Source organism: Epinephelus moara, chromosome 16 (genome assembly GCF_006386435.1).
Source record: "Epinephelus moara isolate mb chromosome 16, YSFRI_EMoa_1.0, whole genome shotgun sequence".
Lineage (NCBI taxonomy): Eukaryota > Metazoa > Chordata > Actinopteri > Perciformes > Serranidae > Epinephelus > Epinephelus moara.
Genome location: NC_065521.1, coordinates 29893822 through 29921577, shown reverse-complemented (window position 1 = coordinate 29921577; position 27756 = coordinate 29893822). Strand labels below are relative to the sequence as shown.

The 27756-nt window shown below is 40.9% G+C and overlaps 2 protein-coding genes across 9 annotated transcripts in view; both read right to left on the bottom strand.

Moving 5' to 3' along the window:
* Positions 1-394: 394 nt before the first annotated feature.
* uckl1b (uridine-cytidine kinase 1-like 1b) lies at positions 395-21029 on the bottom strand. Of its 4 annotated transcripts, none has more exons than XM_050064334.1 (15): positions 20920-21029; positions 14246-14439; positions 13672-13778; positions 11089-11259; positions 10670-10741; positions 9365-9554; positions 9089-9150; positions 6393-6409; positions 4394-4492; positions 4171-4264; positions 3603-3665; positions 3343-3465; positions 2368-2475; positions 2119-2275; positions 395-1994 (listed from the first exon to the last, which is right to left on the bottom strand). In XM_050064334.1, the coding sequence occupies exons 1-15, from the start codon at positions 20991-20993 to the stop codon at positions 1915-1917; spliced, it is 1611 nt and encodes a 536-aa protein (XP_049920291.1). In that variant the 5' UTR covers positions 20994-21029; the 3' UTR covers positions 395-1914. The 4 variants fall into 4 exon arrangements, with proteins under 4 accessions (XP_049920291.1, XP_049920292.1, XP_049920294.1 ...); XM_050064335.1 differs by lacking the exons at positions 6393-6409; positions 20920-21029 and adding exons at positions 5190-5209; positions 17155-18446; XM_050064337.1 differs by lacking the exon at positions 20920-21029 and adding an exon at positions 17155-17255.
* Positions 21030-21853: 824 nt separating this feature from the next.
* The window catches only part of znf512b (zinc finger protein 512B), a 38363-nt gene continuing 32460 nt past the window's right edge, over positions 21854-27756 (bottom strand). For all 5 annotated transcript variants that reach the window (XM_050065778.1, XM_050065779.1, XM_050065777.1 and 2 more), the window contains 3 exons: positions 27593-27655; positions 26917-27015; positions 21854-25750 (listed from right to left, as the gene is read on the bottom strand). In XM_050065778.1, the coding sequence (XP_049921735.1) occupies positions 25418-25750; positions 26917-27015; positions 27593-27655 (495 nt within the window). In that variant the 3' untranslated portion in view covers positions 21854-25417. The remainder of the gene's footprint in view (positions 25751-26916; positions 27016-27592; positions 27656-27756) is intronic.

Below are 27756 nucleotides of genomic sequence, written 5' to 3'. Positions count from 1 at the left end.
GATGCCTCTCGTGGGTCAATATCTGCCTATTAAGGCCGCCGGTTCGTAATTGTCCATCAGCCTCATCAAATGTGTGTCAATCATGCTTTGCCATGGCTGGCGTCTTGACAGCTGTCAGAGTGATAATTATTATGGAAAGTGATGGAGGATATCAGTTCCTTTCCATGAGAAGAGGGTGACCACAATATCCTTCCTGTACATGTTCAAAGTGTAGGTAATGCCTCTCTGCTTTTGAAATGTGTGATAACGGAAAAAAAAAAAAATGCAGGTCATGGTGAGTGAGTTTGAATTGTGTGGGTTTGAGGTGTTTTGACCTCTGAGCTGGATAACACAACTCACTTTTGACATGGATGAAATAATAATAATAATAATAATAATAACACACTGTGAGACATTTAAAAGCTCTACTGCACTTTTATTAAACGTATATATATAAAAAAACATGCAGCAGCAGTGGTAAACATAAAACAGCACAGAGGCTGCAAACACAAAAATCGATGCATCAGTACAGAGTGAGTCACTAACAGTTGTGTTCAGCAGGAGGCTCGTACTGCACAGTAGCAGGTGACTAAATGGAAAATAATACAGTAGTAACAGTGCTTGGAGTTGCATTTTGAGCAAGTCCCATTTCTCGTTTCCTCCCGCCCTTCATGTTGTTCATTTGTTTCTTTCCAAAAAAGGCAAAATAAATAAAAAACATCTTCAAATTCTCCGTTAAAATCCTTAAAATTAAAGTTATGATGATATAAAATGAGCTTAACATGCTCCTCTTCTTCTGATTTCTCACTGCAGCAGTTCAAATAACCATATGGATGAATATTGCGGAGTGTGACCCGACGTTTCTCTAAAAAGAACAAGGCAATGTTAAAAAGGCACCGACTTTAACAGACACATCTCATTCATTTCAATACTGATACCAAGTGTACAGATCAGGCACGAGCAGGGCTGTGTGAACGCCGCACTTTCTGACATGTAGACGTTCTGAGCTCATGTGTATGCTTTACTCAAGAGCCCTTTTGTTTTTTAACAATCTCATTTGATGCAAAAGAAAATAAAATCGGAACGTGTTGAGACTGAAACACTTAATCTGTGTTTGTTAGATGCAGATGACCCGTTTTCATCGCAGCAAGAAAGATGTATGACTTGCCTGCTGACTGGTCGGGTCTATCCATAGAAGAGAATATGTAAATCAAGGATGTGCTGCATAAATATACGCTACAAGTGCATACTTTTAGCTGTATAATGAAAAACCGTTTTCAACACCCGTTTCAACTGGTTAGGTCAGCATCCACAGAAAGGAAAAAAGGTGAACCAGAGAGCTAAAAAACAAAACAAAAAAAACACAGATACGCCCACACATTTTCCGATTGAATGGTCCTTCAAAAAGTGCTCATGGCGATGGAAGTTGAGCAACATGAGTTCATGTTCCGATTTTACTTTTGTGAAAGTTGTGAGGAAGGTATGTGGTAAAAATAACCTTAAAAGCTTGATTTTTTTTCTCTTCTTCTTCCTTTACGGCACGTGCAAATTCACATTCAGTTGTGTCGTCCACAGTACACGGCTTAAGGCGAGATATTTTCAGAGCAACATGCCTGCAAATTTTCGGTAAATTCAAACACTTAAATAAAAATATTTGGACTTAACATACTGTACATATAAAAATATTTTAGACTTCATGACACAAGTTTTCACAACAGCATTTACATGAGATAAAATAATATAATTAAAAGCTCCCACAAGGTGACTGTGCATCAGCAATGTCTTGCTCTGTTTACAGTTGATTTCTCAGGGCACCTTCGGCCCTCCTTTGACGCACGTACGGCCCGACAGAGGCAAAGCGTGTGTCCTTATATTGTCCTCCGAGGGGCACAGCCCTGAATCACCCAATAAGTTAGTGCGCTGCCAATAATTCAATCAGTAACTGGGCTCGTCCATCTCTTCGTCGCTCCAGTCAGGAGGTGCGTCTGTTCCAAAGTATCGATCCCCGAAGTTTCCTGCAATAACAACAGCATCAGTTAAACCTGAGAAATGGTTGACATCATGTATAAATCAAGCACGCCATGTAGGAAAGTAATTATAATGCAATTAACAGCACTTCTGCTTTCCACTATGACTCACCTATTCCAGGTATGATGTGGAAGAGATCATTAACCTTCTTGTCAACAGCTGTTGTGATGATTTTGACCTGTGGGAATGCGTAAGCCACTGAATGGACTCCCATTTCAGCCATTAGCAGAGACACCAGCAGGATCTTGTCCTCCTGAACGTCATGGTCCTGAGATTTAAAACAGATTCATGAATACAGGCTACACAAGGACTGTGATTCAAGCAGGTGATGTGGACTTGTGAACAATGGGGCACACCCACCAGTAGGACTCGCACAGCCATCATGGCAGCGGCTCCCGTGGACACAGTGCAGTCCATCAGGATCACATGATCTTCACTGATGTCTTTGGGTAGACGCAGGTAATGAAGCTGAAAAGGTTTAGAAACAGGATGTGGGTTAACGCCAGCCTGTTATAGACACGACAAGTGCCGTGGTTACAGACCTGAGAATTTCCTGAAAAGGAACATTTAGATAAACAAAAAATATGATGAAAAAACGGACTGGTTGCCATATTGAGGACATTCAAGGTATTTGTAGGACAAATAGTAAACTATTTTACACTGGAGGTCTATAACGTCTTTCAGGCCAAGGATCCCTTAGCTGAAAGAGAGTCAGAGCAGGGACCTAAACCTAAACATATCTTCTAATGGTGCATACAATACTAAGCTATTAAAATAACAATTATAGGCAGCTTCTTATATTTATACATCATCTTCTCTCATTTGCACTTGCCCCTAGCTGCTAAGTCAGTACTAGCTGTAGCATGGCTAGGTGTGTTAGCCTCCCCTTATGTCCTTCTGACCGTGGTTTCTGAGGGGACCGATATGTCAGAGCCTCTTGCTCATAAAGTTACAAAACTCTCAGTGGTGGTTCACAAGAACGTCAGTACACTTGGAATAATAATGGTATGGATAGGTGCTGCAAAGTTTATTTAGCGTTAGCTAGCTCACAAGATTGCACAAGGATTTATGGGTAACTGCATATCATCAATCTCGTATAAGGTAAATTTAATATATTTTTAATAGGCCAGTCTCTCTTTGCTGGTGTGTTTTTTAGACATATTTTATAAAAAAAACAAACAAACTTAATTTAAATTAAATTAAACAATCAAACAATAGTTTGGCGGTCCCCCAGGAGCAACTCTTGCGGAGCCCCTAGAAGCTGCGAACCCCCTGTTGAGGCCCTAGGTTCCACACAGTTTCTATAACCCATAAGATACCATTTTAAATCTATACCTCTGGTTCTCCTGTGTCCTGGTTAGTCTGGATGAGGATCTTGCCAATGCGGACGTCTTTGCAGACGGCCCTAAGAGCCGGCTCCATGGTCTCCCCAGCTCGCAGGATGGACACGCCTGTGATCTGAAGAAAAACAAAAAGAAGAAGAAAAAAATTAAACTGAGGTTAATTGCATCAGTTTGGGTAGAGACAAAACTCTTCTTTAAAATGAAAAAAATAAAATAAAAAAAGAAGGCAGGAAGTAAATGGAGTTCACTCACCCTCTTCCCGTGGAAAGTCCTGCCTTCATAATCCTCTCCCTGGGGCGTCTGGACTACGTGGGCCTGAGGTAATATAAAAAATCATAACAGTGTGAGCACACTGCTGATCACAGCGCTACGGTGTACAATAGAAGTCAATAATTTCATTTTTCACATTTCAGTCACGTCGTAGTTTGTGTAATGCAAACCTGTATCTTATGGTTAAGGGATGGAAACTTTCCATTGTGGTGACTCGATAAGTTTCCATGCTCACGCTGCGGCGCACTGTCTGTATGTCTATCTGATTCTTTTCTTTAGCAAATACAAGCACTTTTTCCATTCATCTTTATCTTTTAATACCCTCTCCCCATCCCAAGGCCACATGGTGCTTTGTATCTCACTCTGTTACTGTGTCTTGTCAGCTTCTGTCTATCCATTGGTTATCTCACGCTTTCTTTCTGCTACACGTGTCTCCACCTGCGCCCAGGTATCTAATGGTTCAGAGTCAATGTCCTACTTAATACAAAGGATTACAGGACCTTCATGCAGTGCTATGAATTAATTAACAGTGCATCTCCGTGTTTGGCACCTGTGAGGGGAGGAAGGAAAGCGCTCGCTCGATCAACAGACGCATCAGCCTCTTGGAGTAGAAGATGAACTCATCGCGGCTGGTTTCCTTGTTTCTAAATGTGGTGATTAGGAAAAGAAAGACACAAGATTTATAATGATGCTAGCCGCCACACCACTGCGCTGTTTTTTTTCTTCTTAATGGAAACAGATGTGGCTGTTAATGTGGGTATCTTCTCCTTTACCTGATGATGGTGTGCATGCCCCTGACCTGGGGTGTGCTCTCCAGAACACTGAGGGTCTGGGGGAGGGGTTGGGCCTGGTGAGCAGAAGCCAGGGCTGCCCTGTAACCACGGCAACAAATAGTAGAGTGGGGGTGGTGCGGGGTGAGAGGAGCGGAAAGAGGGAAGATGGACAGACACATGAATACAGCACACACAAATACATGTGTAATTAACATTTCTCTGCACGCATGTGTTCAGCATGTGCAGGTTTACACACACAAGCGTGCACACACCAACTGTATGCACATTTAGAAAACACACACACACACACAGACGTGTCAGTACATGCAAAAATATATATATCACAAGTAGTTTTTCAGTAGTAGAGCAAAGTTGAAAATGGTAGTGTGCAACCACTGTAACAGGATTGCTTTGGAAAAGGCAGCAAAGCACACAGTGCCAATGTTGAGTAATTCAGTGGAAAATTACGACAGCACAGAGACCATGATAATGGAAAATATGTTACGACTAATCAGCTTGGAAATTAACACAATACATATGTATTAAATTTCACTTTCATATAAATAAATGCATGATGAATATTTTCCATAACAGGTTTCTTCTACTTGTGATAATTCCCCACGACTCCACACATAAACATTAGGTTCAAATATCTATTTAGCCTGGGTCTACGCCGGGCTCTATCTGAACACACACACTGTTACTCAGTCATGTTGACACTACAGTATCCACGATGTCACTGAGATAAACATTAGCCAGATGCAAAGAAAAGAGAAATCATAGCAAATCTGCTCACATATCCCAGCGAAGTTTCCTCTATAGGGAGGGATTTTGTTTTTCGATGAAACACAACAACAGTAACGACAGAGAGGACACAGACAGAAAGACGAAAAACAACAGATAAGAGGAGGAAAAAAAAATGAGACACAACATCAGGTGGATGAAGAGATGAAGGGATTATCGCACACAGTGAAAAGTGTGACAGCCGAGACTTGAAAATGTCAAATGTCTCGGAAATGTGAAAACCACTAACCGTCTGTCATTTTAAGCAAAATATTTCTTGGTTATCAATAAATGTATGTATCATAACTCAGGGGAGAAATGAAGTAACAGGTCATGCTTTGAGAAGTCTTTGCAGACGTTAGGGTAAAAGAGACCACTTTTTTAGATCAGATTTTTGATAACTATACACATGCATCCATCGTGTGTACGCGTGGGAGGTGCACAAGCTATGGTGAGGCTGTCACTCTTTCACCGTGTAGAACAGTAGAGGTTGGTATTTCAGCTCACAGGCCCCAGCACATCCTGTGTCTAAAGACAGGCACCAAGCTCACTTCCTCTCTCTCTCTGTCTCAGATGCTGTGGCCGACATTCAATGGAAAAACTCAGTGCTTTGTAGTAGGGTATTGGAAACTTTCTCTGTGGCTGAGGTATGTGATAGTCAACAATAGCTGTAGCGAGAGCTTCCTCTCTCTCTCTCTCTCGCTTTCTGCTAAAGTCACTCTCTCTCCTATTCTTGCTGCCGCTGAAAGGAGGGGTCAGCGACTTGACTCATTGGTGTATTTTTAGACACAGAAGGCAGGAAGAGTGTAAGTTGTCATTTCTCTAAAAGGTAGAGAAGAGGAAAACCAACGTCTTTACATTATATGCTGGCTGCACCACATCATATCCGAACTTTTGATCTTAGGTTTACTGACAAATGTTTCTGACGGCAGCTTTCATGCAGTTTTTACACTTATTCCGTGTTGGTTTGGACTAAGTCTTTACAACATTTTGGCACAGTCTCATACTCTCATGACTGATCACTAATTAGCCATATTTGCTCTACAGATACAACAGTGCCGCCTGGTGATGTGCCATGGCAGCCAGCAGATCAGAGGAAGGTAGAGGTTGATTTTGCTGGCCTCTTTTCCTCTCTCTCCCAGTAAGAAACTGGAGCAGTTGGGGAATTGGACAGATGGTGAGGAGAGAATGATAGACAGGATAAAGGCCACTCTACCTGACGCTGAGCTCGCGCTGTGAGCCATGGAGGGATTTGGGGTGGAGGGGAAGTGGGGCGGAGGGGGGGAGAGAGGGTGAGAAAGCAGTCCATCAGTGGCATGTGTGTGTTAATGTGTGTGTGTATGGTGGCGAGGAAACAAAAGCAAACTACATTGTGGAACACGGTGCTCCCCACGAGCAAAAATGTGCCTTTGGTGGGAATTAGTGCATACTGCACAACAAATCCAAAAGTCAAAACAGCACACTCTGCTTCGTCTTATTGTGAGGAGGAGGAAGCATAATGAACCGTGGAGATAGGATTTCCATTAGGGTAATGCAATTAATGGCACCTCTTTGTGTATGAGGATTTAATTATTCCACAATAATAAATGTTCCCTGACATTTTCAATTTACCTGAAAACTTCTACTTATAAATCCTAAGAAAATCCTTGACATTAGTTTGAAATGGCCAAATATTAATTATTAACTGGGAATAAATACAGTTAAAACACTTATTCTTATTAAAAATAAAATTATCACACTGGAGCTACACATCCGGAGAGGCTTAATTAATCAAACATTTTTTTCTGTTGATTTTGCAAGTCGCTCATTACCACAGGTATTCCATATTTAAAGGGCTGTATTCACATTTGACTTCATATTTTAACAGTTGGACTTGTAGGACATCTTCACATGAAGACACAGAGAAACTCTAGAAAGACTGTTTTTCAGAAAGTGTAATCAACTACAGAAGTAAAACAAATAAATAAAATACATCTGCCAAACATCCTTGTTTGTCTTTGTCCAAAAAGGGAAACTACGATGCTGTGACTTCCAATTAAGACTCTAACTGGGTGACGACTATCGAGTATGTAGTCTGTGTCTTAGACCTGTGACTGGGCTCAGGGTTAACACAGCAATTTTATACCTCAATAAGACAGACAGCAAATGTGAAGAATTAAAGGGGAACTACGCCCCTTTTTCATGTTATTCCTGTAGTCTAAGACAGTCTAAAAACATAAGTAAGCATGAACAACTCTCTCCCAAATCCAAAGCGTGAGGGGTAAAATTCAAATTTGTGATGTCAAGAGGTAAAAGGTTTGGAAGTGCTCCACAAACAATGAATAGCATGGCTGCACGTACAGATGTAGGGCAGGCAATTGAAGGCAACGACCACCAACACTGCGCATATGCTTTAGTTTTGTGCTGTTTAAAGCTGTTCATATCAATCAAGTTGAGAAAAACACAAGGGCTACTTTATGTCCTGAAAATAGTATGGCAAAAGTAGTAAGGGAAAATTAAATGTGGAGCAAAAACCTCTATCTTCAGTTTGGAGGAGCGACATCAACTGATTTTAAATATAAACATCAGAGGGTTGTGGTGAACATGCCTCGAGTTGGATGTTATCACAATGTGCTGCAACAACTTCTCTGTGTTTTAAGCCACGACCCAGATTTTTAACCGTGTTTCACCAGTCCAGTGGGTAGAAAATAGTGGCTGGTGGCTACTAACACCTGACAGCGGTGCAGCCATGTACAGAGTTGAGATATAAAAGACATTTATACTCAAGTACATCTAATTACCCACTGAAACAAGACGGCAGTCGTTCAGTCATGGACCGAGCCGCTTGACACTAGACTGTCTGCTTTTATTGGCCCGCCATGTAATGTTAGTGAGGTTAGGAGGACGATCATGTTCACACCGGTAAATGTCTTCATTTTGTATGAATCACAACCAACGTGAGTTTCAATTTTCTGATGACACCTGCTGCCTGCAAATTTATCCAACCCTGTTACGTGGCCACTTTCATCCATTTCCCATTCGCACAGTTTATGCATCATAAAAGTCACGTGACTACAAACAAGCTATTGGGAAAGACAATGGGACTGAGAGCACCCAGGGGAATGTTCTGAGTATATGGTTAGATTTTCTGTTTCACAACTGAGAACCCTACAATGGAATAAAATGCATTTGGATTTAAAAATGAAACAAATGGATTTTGTGGGTCCACGAATTGTCTATGGAGCAGCTCCAGACCTTAGACCTAATAAAATCACAAGTTTCAGACTTCTCTGGTTTCTGGCTTTGAGAGAGAGAGAGAGTTGCTAATGTTCACAAATATTGATTGAACTTTCCAAGGCCATGTCAATAACATATTGCACTTCTTAATCTATAACATATTGGACTTCCTAATGTAGGTGGTGTTCTCCTTTAATAGTTGTTCCTTTGCATTTAATAAGAAAAACCTAAAAATACATATATTCTGGTCCAAACTGCAATATTTTTTTCCTGAAACAAATACAAGTGACTACAGTTAATAATTGCTAACACAATACTTAGCAAAATAATTAATTTCTATCTAATTAGTCTATTCACACTTAACTGAACAAGCCCGAAAACAATCCTGTGCATCATCATTCATCCTGCCCGAAAATCTGTGCAGTGCATTTTCTAACCACTAGAGGGAGTGATGGAGCTGGTAATTACTGAGAGCAACTACACCCTTTATAAGTGCGGATCATCCCAGTGGTATACTAAAAATCTTTTCAGCTCTAACAGGAAGATGCATTGAGTCAGAAACCAACCAACCAAACAAAAATAACACCAGGTTCTTTCAATGAAGGGCCATAAATATGTATCTGAACCTTTCTGCGTTGACAATGTCTGTGTCAGTTTTGTCCATGCATGTAGGTCTGTAAGTGTGACCTCTCTTACCTCCTCCAGCTGACTGTGGACATGCTGCACAATCAAATCGATGGCCACCATATTGCCACCACCTAATAGGACGACAAACACAAACACAAAGTGGGCTAATGTCAACTTAGAATTTGCAATAAAATGCATACAGTTTTGCTGAATTCAAAACACAACATAGATGAATACAGTCACTGTATTACTAATCTTATTCATTTTTAAATAAGTATCATAGTAGTGATTATGTTTTATCAAACCAGTCTATATGTAAATATGTATGTATGAGAATGCACGCACCTCGTGGCACCACGATATCAGCCAAGCGCATGGTGGGTTCAATGTACTGCTCAAACGCTGGCTTTACAAACTTGTTGTACTGCTTGATGACACCCTCAATTTCTCGGCCTCTCTCTGTGATGTCCCTCCTCAACCGACGCACAAGCCGGATGTCAGAGTCTGTGTCCACAAAAATCTTCATGTCCAGCAACTGTCGGTGAAACAGGAAACAGATGTATCACACATATATGACACTGCAAGCTAAATATACCTTCCTGATTCTATTTCTGGCTTCCTTGTGGTGTTTTAGGTCAAACTCTGGGGGCGTAATTTTCGTACAGTTGTGCCATGACACTAAAATGATTATTTATTTGTAAGTTTACTGATTCTTATTTTTGACAACCAGTGTGAAAATGTGTCTTGAGATGAGTCTTAAATGGATGATTGCAATAATTAAGTCAGACAAGGGCAATTGAGCTGCGGAAACACTGTTTTCTCTTTAAATAAATTATCACATTGGAGCTGCAAGTGTGCAGTGACTCTTAATTAATCTTTCTAATTTATTCTGTTTATTTCTGTCAGCCAGCGCCTCATTACAACAGGTATTTGTTTAACCTACTTCTGTCCTGAAAGTGAGATTAAAGGGCTAATGTGTTTTAATTATATAAAACGCAGCTATATTTACATTTGTAAGTACAGTATGATATTGAGCAGATGGATTTGTGGATGAAAAATCAGCTGGTTTTTTTTAGAATCATATTGAAAATACAGCTTTTCCTCCAATGTTTATAATCACCTCTGATAGCAAATATCCTTGAACAGCACCTGAAAACATTAACTTTGTCGTATTAGTCTGTGTATTTACATACCTGTTAATTCATGTGGAAGTAAGCATGAGGATAAATTTGTTCAATAAGTGACATTTTACAGTTGAAAAATTAACGTGTCAGTGCTCCCTGGTGGACAACATATCTTCGGCATTTCTGTGCTGCAATTCTTTGGCGCTTAGACAGGCATGTGCAGAGACACACAGACAGGGCTGCACATTATGCAAAAATATGTTATTGTGATTATTTTGGCAAATATTTTGATTGCAATTTGTGTCACAATTTTAGTGGGGATGGTAATTTTTGCATTTCATTCTAACTTACAAAAATATAAAATGATGATAATGTGATTTTTGCTGGGGCTTGTAGCCAATAAACATGTTGATGAGCTTGTTTTTGAAAAACAGAAAAACATGTTTGACCACATGCACCGATAAAAATAAATCTGACACAAGAATGTTCCACTCAACCAGCTGAGCAAGTTAGTGGACAACCCTACCTGCAAGAGTTTTTTATCTGCGAAGGCCATGATTCCCTCAAAGATGATGACACTGGCTCCATATACGGTTTTCTGTGGTGGACACACATGCATGTATTGTTACACAGTACACGGACATACAAACAGTATATTGCAACAGTCATCTTGATCAATCACAATCTGACAGATGCTCCTGATGAGAGAATGTCTAACTGTAGTTAATGGGCATGAAAGTATAAAAACAAGAAATCACAATAACGGCTTGTCAGTGACCATCTGGAGCAGCAGATTTGCAATGTGACTCCGAACCTCTAGCGAGGGAGATTAAAACCCTCTTAGGTAATCGAGAAACTGAGATTATATGCAGCAACTCTGGCACGCTCACTCATTAACTCACAAAGTGCACTGCCGTGTGTTTGGATGTGTGCAATCATCCTTACCCACTCCTTCTGTCTCCCATGAGTTGTAAAGTCATACACAGGGATTTTCACGCTCTTGCCCTGTTTGAGTTTGCGCAGGGTGTGGGTCAGCAAATCAAAGTCGAAAGCATCGGGGTGGTCGAAGTTGTAGTCGTTGCTGGCAGCCAGAGTCTGCTGTTCTGGGGTCAGGACCTGAGGAACGCAACAATGCTGGAATTACTTCACAGCAAACTTGCCACAACAATGATGCTTTCAAAGATGACAAAAAGTACTTTCCTCAGCAAAACACTTCCTCTGTATCTCAGTTTCTAGCTTTTCTAAGACACACACATTAAAGGGAAACTACACTCATTCTCAAAAGTCATACTTATCATTCCAACGGTCTAAGACAGTAGAAAAATATTAGTAAACATGAGCAACTCTCTCCCAAATCCAAAAACTAGAGTGCTCAAACTTAAATTCATGATGTCATCATAAGTGTTGTCTTTTCCTGGTTTTACAGGCTGCATGACAGTAAAGTAAATTCAATTTTCAGAACTCACCAGACTGTTCTTACTGCTCTGTTATTTGCCTTTACCCACTTGGTCATTATATCCACATTGCTGGTGATTATTTATCAGAAATCTCATTGATTGATTGATCTTTCCTAGGCCATGTACACCGGTCAGCCAAAACATTAAAACCACTGACAGGTGAAGCGGATAACTTTGATTATTTTGTTCCAATGTATTGTTCTGCTGGGAAACCTTTGGTTCTGGCATTCATGTGGATACCACCTGACATGTTCCACCCACTCCAACACCTTTGTAGACCAAGTACCCCTTCTCATGGCAACAGTACTCCCCAACGGCAGTGGACCCCCAGCAGAAAAAAGCAGCAAGCCACGCTACAAAAACTGTTCAGAAATGGCCTGTGGAGCATGACAAAAAGCTCAAGGTGTCGACCTGGCATCTAAATTTCCCAGGTGCCAATCTGCTCAAGGATTCTTGTGATGTGCCAGTACCCCAGATGTACCCCTAATGATTAGGGGTACATCTGGAAGCCAAGTAGTATTAGGCCCTAATCCAAGGTGGGGCCTCCTTGGATCGTACTTGGCTCTGACCTGTCGAGGCATGGACATGATCTCTGGGAGTGTCCTGCGGTGTCTGGCACCAGGATCTGGGGAATTTGGAGGCCAGGTTGACACTTTGAGGTCTTTGTCACATTCCTTGGGCCATTCCTGAGCGATGTTTGCAGTGTGGTGCATTATCCTGCTGGGAGTACTGTTGCCATGAGGAGGGGTGTTTGGTCTGCAACGGTGTTTGAGTGGGTGCAACATGTCAGGTGGTATCCACATGAATGCAGAACCAAAGGTTTCCCAGCAGAACAATGCACTGGAACAAAACAATCAAAGTTATTCACTTCATCTGTCAGTGGTTTTAATGTTTTGGCTGATTGGTATAAAATATACACATAGGAATTCTTAATTTAGGTGGTGGTCCCCTTTAACGTTTGAAAAAATAAAGAAAAAAATCTATATATGCAAATATATTCTGATAAAAGCAGCACACACGTTCAAATAATGGTTTGTCGCATAATTTGCATAAGCTTGTGCAATAACACTTAGACACAGATCACTGTTCAAGAGCCGTTGAAGTTAGGGGGGACCTAAATTTAGGAGAACATCATGCGCCACTGTGACGTCTATACCAGGTGGTGTGTGTGTATGAGTGTGTGTGTGTGTGTGTGTGTGTGTGTGTGTGTTTGTGTGCGCGCCCTTAGGGTGGCTGAGCACTAAAACCCCAGACCTGGTATTTGGCAGTTTCAGAAAAGCAACACCCCCTTCTCAAGTGAACTGATTACACACTTAATATGATAAACCGGTGTCACAGGCTCTCTGGGGGCCGTGAGCAAACATGAGGAAAACGCAACAGAGGAACAGGAGATATGAATTTGAAAAGACGTACATTCTAGCCGAAATGTCTGGATGCCATCCTCAGGAATTGCAGTGAGTGTGTGTGTAAAACGGCCCTTGCTGAGGGCTACAGTACCACTGGCCACTGGTAAATCCCTCCTACTCTGCGCAGCCTGAACCGCCGCTGTCAGACTGTGACAGGATTACATAACTGGAGAGTGGGAGGAGGTATAGAGGGGCAAGAATGATGGCTCTTGCTTGATTGCCCTTCACCACTCTTTTTCTCTTCCCAATTCGCTCACCACTGTGCCTCACTTTTGACTCATCCGCCTTCCAATATTTTATCCTTTCCGTCTTCTCTCTCTCCTCTTATCTTCATTTCCCCTCTGGGATCCGAAGGCAATCCTATTCACTCTCTCACTCTTGTCTTCTGCACACAGTCTCACTCTTTCCTTTCCTTCAGGTCAAGATAATAAAAGAAACGACCAATTTATTGGACTTATCTGATGTCCAGATTTTAATTTCTAGAATCTGAAAGCGTTTGGTTTCAAGGACAAACATGTCAAAATTCAGATAAGGTGTATTTCAAAGTAATAGGCATCCAGCAGCTCAACCTCCCATCACAACATTCATTAACAGGTGCGTGGCTGCAATCAAATGGACACTCCCATCGTCAATACATACCACACATACTGCACACACAGGCATACCTTGTAAAAAGAGTCCATTGAGAGCAGTACAACCCATGGAACATCGAGAGCTTCGATAATTTTCCTGGCTACTGTTGTCTTTCCTGAGGCACTGCCGCCACACAGACCTGTGACAGAATATTGACACAGAGATGTTAAGCAATGTTTGCATTCATGTTCACCTGTTAAAGTGTAATTTCAAAATTCCTTTGTTTAATGGGAATGTTCTGTTTTTGTGCTACGTGCATGTTGATGTTGCTTTAGGCTAGTACCACACTCGCATGTGGAGAGGCAGGCAGAAACAGATACCATGGCTTTCTTCAAGGCAACTATCCCTGAGTAAACAGGTTTGCAGAAATTCCTTTTCTCTTACACAAAACACACTCCCATGTTCTTGGTAATACATTACATTAACATTAGCAGTGAATATAACGAAGGCTTATTTCTGCAAGACACTTGTCTGCTTATACAGGGTATTCATTTTGTGTCGAACGCATCAATAGTCCTGTGTCCAAAAGACCTTGCAGCTCAAAATTGTAATAGAAAGGTCATCAATTCTTTGGATTTGTGGCATGCATCTCTCAAAGTGTCCTACCAATAACGAAGGCCTCTTTGGACTGTGCTCCATGCTCGTTGTACCAGGGTGGGCGTCCAGCGGTGTAGATGGTTCGTTTGGAGGTGCGTAGGAGAGGTGGCTCAGACTTACACTGGCTGGTGGTCCTTTTCCTGGGTGAGAGGCCTGTGCTTACTGAGGGGAGAAGCCGGTCCAGTGATCCCTCACCACCTCCACTGCAAAGCAACAAACACACAACAAAGCATACCATCACTGATTATTATTTTTTTTTGCCTTTTGTCAGTGAAGATTTTACAGAACTAGACAAATTACAGGTTTTGCATAAAACTCTATATAAACCTTTGAAAAGAAAAAGAAGGGGCAGATTTTGGTCTGTTGTTTTCTGCCCATGCATAAGCTAAATCACCATCATTATAAACGATTACATCTTATAAAGTGCTGTATAATAACGTGGCACAGTGTGACAGGGCTTCTAATTTAACTCAAAATAAGCTACACACTGAAAGACAGCACACCACCATGGTACAACCAAAGCTCATTAGTGTCCTTGTGATGCATCTGAACATTGATGAAAGTTGGTGTTGGACAGGCCATAAGGCATGGCAACAACAAGATAGCCATGATGACACAAATGTAATCTACAGGATCATCTTAGATAAAACAACAGCTCATTCTTTTGTCCCTGCAGTGACAACAAACAAACACACAGACAGACAGGCAGACAGTTTGGGTGTGTGACTGTGGGGCAGAAATGCAGATGGACTTCAAGAAGTGGGTGACCCAATTAGCTGACAATAAACAAGACAGGGTTGGTGTTGCCTTGTGTGTAGGTTAATGTTTAGTTTTTACATCTTCGACCGCTGAGCTTTGTCCAACCTTGCACAGTGTAACTGCTGCAGGTACCAAAGTACACTGTATATCAACTCAGTGGAAACATGTTGACTCATGACTGCAGCCCTCCCATCAGTCGTGCATGCAACTGAATCATGTGTACACACTATACATTGAGGGTGCTGCTTGTAATGATGTGTTTAGACCAATAACATAAACAAATGACAAGAGGCTCATTCAAAACAGGACTGGATTTGCATTGACTATTCAAACCACACACATTGCTCAATTAAATCTTCTGCACAACACAATAACAACACTGCTGACCAACTTTCCACTGAAGAAATTCATGTAAGACCTGGTAATGCTAGTGTCTTGTATTTCAACATAAAAAAAATTGCATCTACATACTTTTGTTTCACAGTTTCTGGCAATATAGTTAGTAACTGCTCCACTCAGAGAGCAGGAGTTTAATTCTGTAACACAATAAGAGGATAGTGAAACAGAATGAGCATTGAGATTCAGTAAATGGCTGTGACTAATTAAGATTCAGAGCAGAGAACAGCTACACAAAGACCTGGTGTGACCCATTGCTGAGTAACCCGCCTAGAGCTCAACTTCCCCTGGAAAACCTGCCTAACCTCTCTGACAAAAGTCTGCCCAAGTCTGGGGAGTCTGTGGTGTATTATTTGTACAAAAAATACTTGGACACCATCAGTTATGCAGTTAATCCACTGATGTCATAAATAATACATTGCACAAGAAACACTACCCGTAACCATCACCAACACAAATGGTGCCTTGATTGATGCACAAACACAAGTTTCTTTTGAGTGACAAGTCTAACCAGGTAACAGTTGCTAGAAACACTTACTGCAGTATTCGAGACATCCACACTTCACCCAGTGAGGACTGTAAAAAGCCAGATGCCATAGCAGGTGTAAAAAGCAGTCCTAGATGTACCTCTGCACGTCTCTGTTATTCAATCAGCTCTCAGCTTCGATATCTTTATATAGACCACACATCTCTCCAGGTGGAGGGTCAAAAGGGCAGATGTGCAGCAATCAAGAGAGAGCAAAGATTTATTTTTTTCTTTGTAACGCACCACAGTCACCAGAGCTTGGATGGAGCCAGGGAGCGGGCTTATGACTAAGAGAACAAGACCTAGAAGCATGACACACTCCACTTGGGTTATCAGTTAAAGCCAAACCAGGGTGCTATAAAAGATTAGCCTAGCTGACTGTGCTGAATCACACCCTTGTGCAGCGGCTACAGTCAGAGCGCTCATAAACATTACGCAAAGTCTGTGAATGCAACGTTGTGAAAAGTGCAGGGTACCTGAGACCAGGTTGTCATAAGAGCAGACAGGGGGACCACCTGAGCCCCAGCTGTCAGCAGCAGTCAGTCCTGACATTACGTGTTGTTTCTTTTGCTCTCCTTAAAAAACCCAAGACTTGTGGCTTAGTGGAGGGTCTATACAAGGATGAATTAAAGGCAATGCAAATGCACAATGGCATTTATTGGACAAACCGAACCTTAAATCTATGGATCATGACTTCAACCTCTCAGTTCAGGTTAAGGGTGGTCGAGAAAGTTGTAAACAATGTAAGATTTTTGTCTAATTCTGAGACAGACATATATGATAATATGTCATATTTCTGCAAAACTAAACATATAATCATACATTTAGTTATCTAAATGAAGACAAAAGTCCTCACACACTAACACAATTTGTGTTGAGTCATTAATTTGTGTTACAGAAGTGCGTAAAATGACAACATGATATGATCGTACCATTACAACACTGCACAAAAACTTGGGATATCAGCACAGAAGAAACTATTACAGTCACCAATGCCAAATTTAATTTACAAAATGACGGGTGCAAACTTTCTGAAAGCAGCAAAAACCTGATGGCTATTTTTCAAAGACAGCTAAAGACTGCTTGTCTCTCCTGCTTATCCAGTTTTCGAGAAACAGCAGCTCTAGTAAACCTCTAACAGGGTGGAAGAGCAAAAACACTCAACTGTTTAGTACACCTGAGGATCCTAGAATGAAGAGAAAAAGTTACAGTACATGAATAAATAAAATGCACTTACCCGCCATCAGATCTTAGAGTCCAACAGCCAGATATTCTAGCTCCTGAGTCAGATGGTAGGGAGTTCATAACTGATGAAAAATGAAAGGGAGGCTCCCACTGTGCGACTACGCAAATTGTGTTTTAATCCTATATTACTTCCAACAGGTTTACCCAGTATATATATACACACACACTGAAGAACAATAAAGCACTTCACAGCACTGCCCTCTGGTACAGTGCATCCAGAGAGAGGGTGGTAGAGGGTTGACAATATAGAGGGGCGTTAGATTAGATGAGAAACGAAACTTTAAATATCTGTTTAGCTTTCTGTTTCTTCCATTCAGAGGAGCAGTAGCGGAGAGAGAGAGAAGGCACTGCAGCTTGGTGGAGGGAGCACGCTCAGTGTGAAACTACAGCACAGCTTTTTCCCTCCTCTTTCACTCGCTCTCCACTCCTCCCCTCAGCCGTCCAGCCAACAAATGTAAGAGGATAACCTACCCTACAGATTATGTTCATTAGGTGGTATTAATAGCATCAGGTTAGAGCCAGACCTTCCCACTTCTGGCACAGGCACACACACATAAACACACACACACACACACACACACATGCATGCATGCCAAGCTTGGGTCATCTGTTTTTGACAGTCAGTGGCTGGAGGTGACAGAGGGACCAGAAGAGAGCGACAGAGACACTGATAAACAAACTGGGGAAAAAAACATAAAAACGGTAGGATATAGCTCCTCCTCCGCCTCAGGCTGTGTTGTGGAGGTGAAGAGAGAGAGAAATGGAGAGAAGGGAGGGAAAAAAAGAGGAGGCAATGTGCTTTTTTCCCCTGCAGGGACTTGCAATGTCTCTATGAGCCTTACACCAGAGTCTGGAGACGTCAGCACGACAGCAAACACACACACACACACACACACACACACACACACACACACACACACACACACACACACACACACACACCAATGTCCTCTCCCTAACTTCCCTCACAGCGAAGGGTGGGGAATAAACAGCATGATGAAACCCAACACTACCTCGACTGCTCTATCAGCTGACAGGCAATGCACACATACAACACATAAACACACGCACACATGCACACACTCGCACTCCTCCCGGGCCACAACTTGCACAGACAAACAAATCATTATTCTCAGAGATCAGAGGAGACAGACTAATTGTTTCCCAGTGCAGCAAAAACAAACCCAAGAACTGAGCAGGCCACAGCTCCAGAACCACAGAAGCTACTAGATTAAGATTTAAACCAACATTTAGAGCGTTTCCAAATATTTGGAGTCTGGACTTGACAAGACCTCATTTCCGTTTACTCCCTCGTTAAAACCACAGGGCAGAGACACACAGGGATTCAGTGTTTTTCTCTAATCTTCACTGTAGTTTTGGGACTGTTGCTGTTGCTTTAAACTGCAGTCAGAGGACAGCTGCGAAGCAAGAAAGCACCTTCGAAACAAGAAGCCTGAACTGGTTGCTATGCCAAACATTCAGCTGTCTCTCTATGGCTACACACACACTCAGAAGGGTCATGGGCCCGACCTGAAGTGAAATTTACTGATCTTGTGAGTACAGTGAGATAAATGCTTGACTATTTATTTAAAGCGGCATATAGTGTGGAACATTTCACAGAGGCCATAAAAGTACAAGATATTTCAACACTATCCAAATTCCAAACACTTATTCTTATCTATTCTAGAAACTAGGACAGAGTTATGTAAGTAGATATATATACATCGGGTGGTTGAAATAATTCAAACACTTACCATAACCGTGCCTAAATAAAGTCTTTGCAATTCTTTCGCTGTTTAATTTCTGTTAATTCTAATACTTTCTGACTGCATCTGGGAGGTGTTGATTCACCAGGTAATTTTTTGAGGCTATAGTTTGTGGTACTTTTTTTTTTAACAGTGTGCAGGATTTAGAGGGATATACTGGCAGAAATATGACACAATAAGCCTGTTTTCTTCAGTGTATAATAATGTGAAAATAAGAATCATGTGTTTATTACCTCAGAATGAACCGTTTATATCTATATCGGAGCATCCAGAGAGGTCACAATGTTTCTACAGCAGCCCAGAACAGACAAACCAAACCGGCTCTAGACGGGGCCATTCGGCTTTGCGTCGGCGACTGTAGTTAGTGGCCCCTTAGCAGCAGAAGTGTCATAAAACCACTGATTCTTTAACGAGAAACTGCATTATTCAGTGTTTCTGGCGGTTTAAATGACTAGGTTCATTTGGTTTGTGAAGGAAGAGACCTCCACAGATTATTCAGTTTATGGTAAAAACCTCCTGAACCACTGAATCAGAAATTAGGTGAGCACAAATTAAGTTATCATGGAAAATAGGTGAGCACACATCAGCAGGTGTTGGGCTAGCGGACTGTCTGCGACATGCGGAACAGCATGGGAGAAACACATTTTGTATTTTTACCTCTTTTAATCACCTGGTCAGTTTGTTTTGGAGTAGAGGAGAACCTCTTCTGATAATTTAGCTCCTGGTAAAAAAAACCTCCTGAACAATGAACACTGAGGGAATTTAACTAGAAGAAGTTTCAGCTAATTGCAAACTGCAATCCTCAGTGCTAGATGCCATTAAATCCTCCAAAAATCAAACACACTGGACCTTTAAGCTTACTGTTTAACCATAATACGAGATCATTTGTTATCAACTGGCTGGTATAATGTTTTCGGACGGGCAACCTGCAACATGACATCCACCAGCTGGAGCGTTTATTGGTCTGTTGTGGGTTTTCTACCTCTTGAGAAAAAGCAAATGCCACTGTCCTCTAGTCTCTAGTCATGCAGCACCAATTTAACAAGTGTCTCTCTACTGCACTGACAGCATAGTTTTATGAAAAGCCAATCTTTCCTGCAGCGCAATACATCTTTAATATCTCTTTGCAGCTATATAAATATCAACATGACTTTGCCATGCTTCATGTGAGTATAACTTTAAAGCCTGTGAGATGGTTAAAGTGAGTCTACAAAACAGGAAGTAACCCTCAGTGGACAGACCAATGCAGCAACACCCTCTTGTGGCTCAGTGGGGTACCAAGTTGAAGGCTGGCTTTACTGTAGGTGGTTACAGAGGGGTGACTAAACTGGGTCAATATCACAAGATGACGTCATTTTCTTTCTGCTACAGTGCTTGTCACCTTAATCAATTGTTGTTCTCGTTATGTGGCCTTGTATTTCCCCTAAAGGGAGGGTGTGTGTTTGTCAGAAATGAGCACTTTGTCATGCTGCAGTGCCAGCTGAAAACGCCATGCCATGCTTCTTCCTTATGCTCAATGAAAGCTGTATTAAACCACTATATTCTGGATATTAATTTCCTCTCTATGTACACCCGTTACACGCTACCTTAGCGTATCTGAGATGACGTATATGTTTATGGATATCCTTGTGTTTTTGGGGGTTTGAGAATGAACTTATGTTGGGAGAGAACCTCGTGCTAAATATGACAACTGTTATAACCAAGTGAAAGAGTGGGATAAACGTTAGACTAAAAGTACACTGGGTTAATATGACATCTGTTATGAACTAATAATTACGCTGTAACTTCCTGGCTGTCACCGCAGCGACACTTTTATATAAGGTAACGTCACAGTGGCTGTACCCGTGGAGGCACACTGTGTAACAGGCAGGTCGTGTTATCGTAAAGATGCTAATCAACTGCCAGTCTTTTTTTGTTTTTTGTTTTTTTTTTTTTAAAAATGACGTCAACGGTTTCCGAGAAAAACAATTAAAAAAATGTAACCGTTGTACCTGTTGGACCCAGAGGAAGTTCTCTCGTCGTTCTCCATCTTTGGGTGCCTTTCTTCCCTGCTAACGGCAGACATTGCTCGTCTGTTGACAATCAGGTGTTCAGAGCGGGGTTGACGGCAGTTAGCGTTGAGGCATCATGGGGCTTGTAGGCATATCGTCTTTCACCACGGCAAGGCAACGGGTACAACGGCCGGCCATTTGGACTTCAAGCCCCAGAATGCATCTGTGCCGTTTTTTCGGTGTACATCCCCCAGCATGTACAGTTGTGTATACTGACACAGGGCCTTTCCCGATGCGAGTGCTAACCATGGGTGAGGTTCAGCTGGCCACGTGTGAGATTTTAGATATGAATACAGACTTTTAGCATTTTGCGACATACATAGACTTTTTTTTAAAATTATTTTTGTGTGATTTAGATATGTTATATCATAATCATAATTTTAAAAACCATTTATGTGAATTTGTAATGCAATACACTTAATCAAAAGTCAGTTTCAACTTCGATAGGACAAGGATAAACACAATTATGCTGTTACAAATTGCAGCTGTTATCTAAGTTGTAATAAATCCTATGATAAAAGCCATTATGAAATCTCTTCACACTGGGGAAACATTCACCAACTATGAAAGCCAAATTTTTAATTATTCTAATTACATTTTCGCAAAAAGCATTTTACACATTTGACAATTTGGCATGTCATAGTAAGAACATCACAGGTGTTATTTAATCAATGATGGCTCCCTTCCAATTAGGTGTGGGAGTGAGCCAGCGTGCTCAAAACAGGATCCCTGTAACTGGCACACAGGAGCTCTGCCTTTAGTCGGCACACCTGTGTTTGACAAGTCAAAATGTCCACTGTGAGAAAAGAGAAAAGTCCATTAGCAGCTTCAACTCACTTGAAAGTTGACACGGTTGACACATTTTTTTAGTCAACAAACTTTTATTAATTAGTTGAGGGATACTAATGCACAGGTAATACAACAAGTTTGGGAGAAAAAATTGTAACAGTTCAGACTCAAAGGAGGTGTCGACGCCTCCTGTGTTAGGTTCTATACAGCTTAATTTCAGATATGGAAATCTTTAATACATCATTAGTCTCATTTCACCTGTTACCTATACATCATAACCAGTTATGAGCTACAACATCATCTCTTAAAACGATCTCAACAGCTTCATCACAATGGCCCCGACAACAGAGGCGGATCCCATTTCCTGCTTGTGAAGTAGGTAGCATACAAAACGAACCACTGCTGTCCAAATAAAAGGGTAGAATTCTCAGGCTGACTAAGGGGGGGATGTCTAAGGATTTACCTTGGTTTTGGAAATAACATTGCTGACAAAGGGAAGACGCTTGAGCCTGCTGTTTCCCCAGGTACAAAAGTCACACCACACACAGTCAGGGTAACTAGAAAGCTCCAACAACACTCCTATTTCAAGCCTATTTCATGGTATAGTAAGTGCACTAAATACAGAAACAAACACACATACATATGCCTTGTTGTCCCATATTGAATAGATAATAATAAAGGACTCTCTCAATGTGTTTGTCATCGTGTACTGAAAAAAGCTCGATTTATGTGCATCATCAAAATGGATAAAATAACAGTGTATGCCGACACATAGGCCTACAATGTTCTGTGTGGTCTACAAATCTTTTCAACCTTTTTTTTTTCCTTTTTTTTTTTTTTTTTTAGATTTCATAATATGTAAAAAGCATTTTCAAAGCAAACAAATAAAAGTAGGGGGAGTGAAAAAAAAGCCATACAATTTTGAGAAGACACATCAATATCAAAATATCAGCAAGCCAACAAAACCAGCTAAATATGGTGTATTGCTGTACTTTCTAAAGATGTTGCAGTTAGCTCACACTGCGGGATAGATATGTGTTCTCCACATCATAGGAAGACAGATAGTAAAGGGTGTGATAAAATATAAAATACCCACTGTTAAAAGCAGTGCCTAACTATCATATTGCAACACCAAAGCTTGTCAGGTAAACACAGTCAATGTGACGTTATTAATGAAACGAGTAACAAGCAGCTGATGAACTGATTCTGTGCCACGGCGTAACACTCAACGAAAAGTGTTACCATTTCTGACATCCAGTCATTACAAAGGTGCTAACTGTTTTGTACACACACTCACACGCACACACTCACACACACGCACGCACACACAAGGTCTGGACAACTCATATCGAAAAAGGTCCGCGGACCGATCAGTGCTTGTCTAACTTATCCTCTCCGTCGGTTGAACCTGGATAGAAGATAAAGGTCCATCCCGCTAACAGAGACAGACACATGCATAATCATCCCCACCTGAATAAACTCCATCAGTTGATTAATAATGGAGGAATTCAGCTCAAATCTTTGCTTCACAATATAAAAGGTCACGGCGTAGGGATGACACCACCTGGGACGCATACATTTCAAATTCAATGCTTCTCGAAAATGTTCCGCTGACATCAGTGCTTGATTTAAATGGCGACATTGACATTTGTTGGTGCAAAATTCAGAAGACTTGCCAGTAAGGAGGAAATGGCAGGATGGATTAGTGGACTCGCTGAGTTGTATCAGGTCCTTAAGGTAGAGTGGCAAGTATAAGCACCCTTATTATCTCACCAGAATATCCACACATCATAACTTTATCCAAAGCTATCAGATTGCTATATGGGTAATACACACAAAGAGAATATAAAATAGATTTATGATCTGTCTCTTTTTTTTTGTATAGCAAGCAAGTTTTAGACATAGACTCCAAATATAAATCAAATATTTACGGAGTTTTCATTTGCTCAAATCGTTAATATAACTGTGGATTCAAGTATCTACTTTAAACATGTTAAAGTGAAAATATTCTCTGATTGCACACATTTTAGATTTTAATATAATAATGGATTATATTTTTTTTTTTAAATCTGAAGCTAAACTATTAAGTGGAAGAGCAGCCTTAAAATTCAACAAGACCAGTTATGGCTTTGTGTGACGAGTCATAATTACACGGTCGTGTTGGATTACAGATACTATCTATAAAGAGTTAACCATGCTGCTCGGTATCCATGTAAAGACAAATTTAGCTTTTCTCTAGTTTAATTTTTTCATCAGAGTAAAATATTTCCGCTCCTGTGCCTTGACAGCCACTAGGTTAGGTTGAATACTCCTGGAGTGCAAAAATACAAGAGGGGAGTGAGAGGGGTTAAGGGTTAAAGTGCAAGGCGATAACTTTGAGCATCCAGGAATTAATTCATATACATCATTATAAGTGAATCTTCATTTGCAATTTTTCTGTTTAATAAAAGATTATTTCCCTCAACCTCTCTATAAAAGATATTTCTTATTCTCTCCTCAGCTCTTTGATTCAAGCTAAAGCAGTGGCCAAAACATGGCCTCCTTTAAAATGGTGTCACATCATTTGATTGTGCTGCAATGGTGCAACAAGCTTCACACAAGATTCATCCCTCTGTCCAACATTTAGCTTTGCCAGTCCTATTTTAGACAGAATGCTTCAAGTTTTTTTTTTGTTTAAAATCAATTAAACAATGCCATTTTAAGTATTAACTTATACCTTACAGATGGAAATCTCAAACAATCACTATTTTGGGGTATTCTGCTCATTAACTTCAGTGTAAAAGAATTGTGGAAAGCATCTTTTGACACTTAATTATGGTCGTCGAAGCAGATACCGTTCACCGTCATGTGATGCAGATAAAACAAAAACAAATGTCACTGAAGTGATAGCCACATAGCTGTCGGAAAAACAGAGTGGAATATGATTAACGACTGACCAACATTTTAGCTTATATGACATTTGCTTACTTGAAACATGAAAAGTAAAAAAAACAAAAAAAAGAAAAAACAGAAATTAAGTCAAAACAACATTGCACTACAGCACACACTGCAAAAAATTCTGACTGCTCATGATCCAATTGGACGTGTCAGGCTTTAAAATGACAGATGGCATCATTGCTTTGAGTATATAGATATATAGATATAGATATTGTTTATGTACACAGTACAGTATATCTGTGGAAAAAAATGTGAAAACACTAGCTATCATTAAATGACTTCACCATGCTAATAGAATATCCTTTTTAAAACCTCTCGAACACAACATGAATATTGTAGAGAGAATTACTCTGCCTCTGTTTGGAATACTACCTCTGTTTAGAAAACGCTATCCACGTGGAAGTCAGGATTTCATCTTTGATTACTACTGACGCCCCTGCTGTGAGTACAGAAACTGAAATGTGTGCCTTAAAAAGGAGACAAAAGTGGAATGGAGAAATAAAACACTACTGTTACACGAGGATCATTTATAACAGCAGACACATTAACTGTGGGATTTCAAAAAGTCTGTACTAAATGTTTTACTTTTTAAGGGTTGGTTTAACTTTCTTCTCAGTGCCAAGTCCTTGTGAAGTTAGAAAGGTCTTTTAGCTTCCTGGCACAACACTTACAGTAAGCATCCTCTCTGGCTCCTGGGTCGACAAAAGCAGAGCTACTCTGACAATGACAGCCTCTTGGGTTTGCTTCGTCTGGCGGCGGAGGGGATGGGCTGTCTGTTTTGGCCTGAATTAGCACTGTCCGTTGGGTCGGGGATCAGGGTGGGGGACTGTGAAGGGGTCACGGCAGGGGTTGAGTTTTGAGTAGTGGTTGGTGCTTCAGTTTTTGTTTGGAGAGGCGCAACCACAGGGGGGCGCTCTTTGGGCTTGCGGCCCCTCTTCTTACCAGTGGTGGCGCCGTTCCTCACCTCGGCTTTGATCCCATTGTTCTCCGGTGCTTTACTCTTGCTGCTGGAGACCACTTGGCTGGCTGCTGCCCGAAACCAGTTCTGAGATGAAAACACACACTGTCAGGAGCACGTATTTAACTGTTTAACTTTTCTACTGTACTCAGTGAGGCAAACCACCATGTCTGTGCGCAGTAATATTCAGCCCAAAAGTCCCATAAGATGGTAATCATTTAAGAATTTAAAGGGACAGTTCACCCAAAAGTAAAAAAAAACATTTTTTTCTTTTGACTCTAGCGCTATTTATTAATCTAGATAGTTTTAGTGTGAGCTGCCGAGTGTTGGCAGTATCGCTCGTAGAGATGTCTGGCTACTCTCTAATATAATGGAACTAGATGGCACTCAGCTTGTGGTGCTCAAAGCAAAAATCCACCGACCTCGTTGCGATCAGTTTCATGTAGAAACTTTTTTCCTTCTACTGGACTTCACCCATCAACCCTACCGTGCAGAAGGAAGCGTGCATGTACTCATGGACAAAAGGCATATGCTTGTGATAGCGCGAAATGTAAACATTAATAACTGACTGACTGACAGATGTGAGCTATTTCAGGTGAGCTAGAAGTAATTAACTAGTTAAGAGTAGATAGCGGATACACGCTTTCTGCATGGTGAGGTTGGTGGGTGTAGTGCAGTAGTAAGAGTTCCTACATGAAACTGCTCACAACAAGTGGATCTGTAGATGATCTTGAGTATTCGGGTCATGATTTCTCAATAGAGACATTGCTGTTGAGTTTTCAGAGTGCATTTTTTTGCCGAGTGCCATCTAGTTCCATTATATTCAAGAGAATGCAGAAATCTCCAACACTTGAAAACTCACGCCAAAACAATCTAGATTGATATATAGCACTAAAGGTATGTATTCTTGATTTTGGGGTGAACTGTCCCTTTACCCATGGGACAGAGCTTCTGTATTGTGTGAAAACATTTTCATGCTGTGGGAATGAAAGGTACACAAATGACTGTGTTACCCATACTGTATTTAAGGGAACAAAATCAGCACGATGTGCCACCAAGATCTGTATAAACTTGTTCCCCCAAGTTAAGCACTTGTTGGCACAGCATCTTGTTATCACCTGATCTATATATAAACTTCTGGACATCAGCAGGTTTTTACTGCATGTTAACAAAAATGAAAATGCTGCCTATGAGAGTGTACTTAAAGTAATACTAAATAATATAACTGTTTGTTTGCACTGACACAAACCCACCTGTGAGTGTGTCTTGCTGATGTGGTACTTCACACCACTCTCTGAGCTAAATTCCTTCTGACAGATCAGACAAGTGTACTTTCCCAGTTCTCCACCGCCCTGCAAAACACACACACACACACACACACACACACACACACACACACACACACACACACACACACAATATTCAGCTCAAGATAGTGTCTATAGCAATATATGCTTGGTGAATCTCTTGGTGAACAATAACACATTTTCCAACAGCAATTTTTCTATTTTTCAAATCAGGTTAAAAAAGTCTGTCACATCCTTTATGGCTCCTCTAAATAACTAATATTTACTTGTAGATCTTGCAATTTTTATTTTTATTTTCATTTTACTGTCAGTTTTCATCTTACGTAATTTTCTTTGAAATTTCTTTTTTTTGCTGTCATACATTGATTGCTGTTCTGTGTTGTATCAAGCCATTTTCTCTTTCAGTGATACAGCAGGTTACAGAGGCAAAGCACATCAGAAACACACGTAAGACTAGATAGAAGTTATGATGAGAGCATATACAATCCTGACCTGGCTATGAACCAAAGTATAAAGTATAAAGTTCTGTTCTGAAATTGCATGTTTATATGTGTAATCTTGTTTTAACTACAGCATCTACAGAGACAAATGTGGTGGCATTGCTCCAGGTGAGTGTTTGTACCTGGCTGCAGTTGGCGAGGTGAGCTTTTAGTCCTGATACACTGGAATAGACAGCTTCACAGTTCTGAGACAAAACAGAAATAAACACGCAGTGAACAAAACACACTCAACCCATATTCCTGTGAAATCTGTGGCCTAACTATTATAAACCTAGTGCTCAATATT

What these genes read in the sequence shown, in the direction of transcription:
- uckl1b (XM_050064334.1), bottom strand. Translation starts at nt 20,993, where the DNA reads ATGTCTGCCGTTAGCAGGGAAGAAAGGCACCCAAAGATGGAGAACGAC. An exon ending in CAATGGACTCTTTTTACAAG is followed by an intron (nt 11,260 to 13,671) that starts GTATGCCTGTGT and finishes TGCGTTCCTCAG; the next exon opens with GTCCTGACCCCAGAACAGCA. An exon ending in GGCATGCACACCATCATCAG is followed by an intron (nt 4,265 to 4,393) that starts GTAAAGGAGAAG and finishes CACCACATTTAG; the next exon opens with AAACAAGGAAACCAGCCGCG.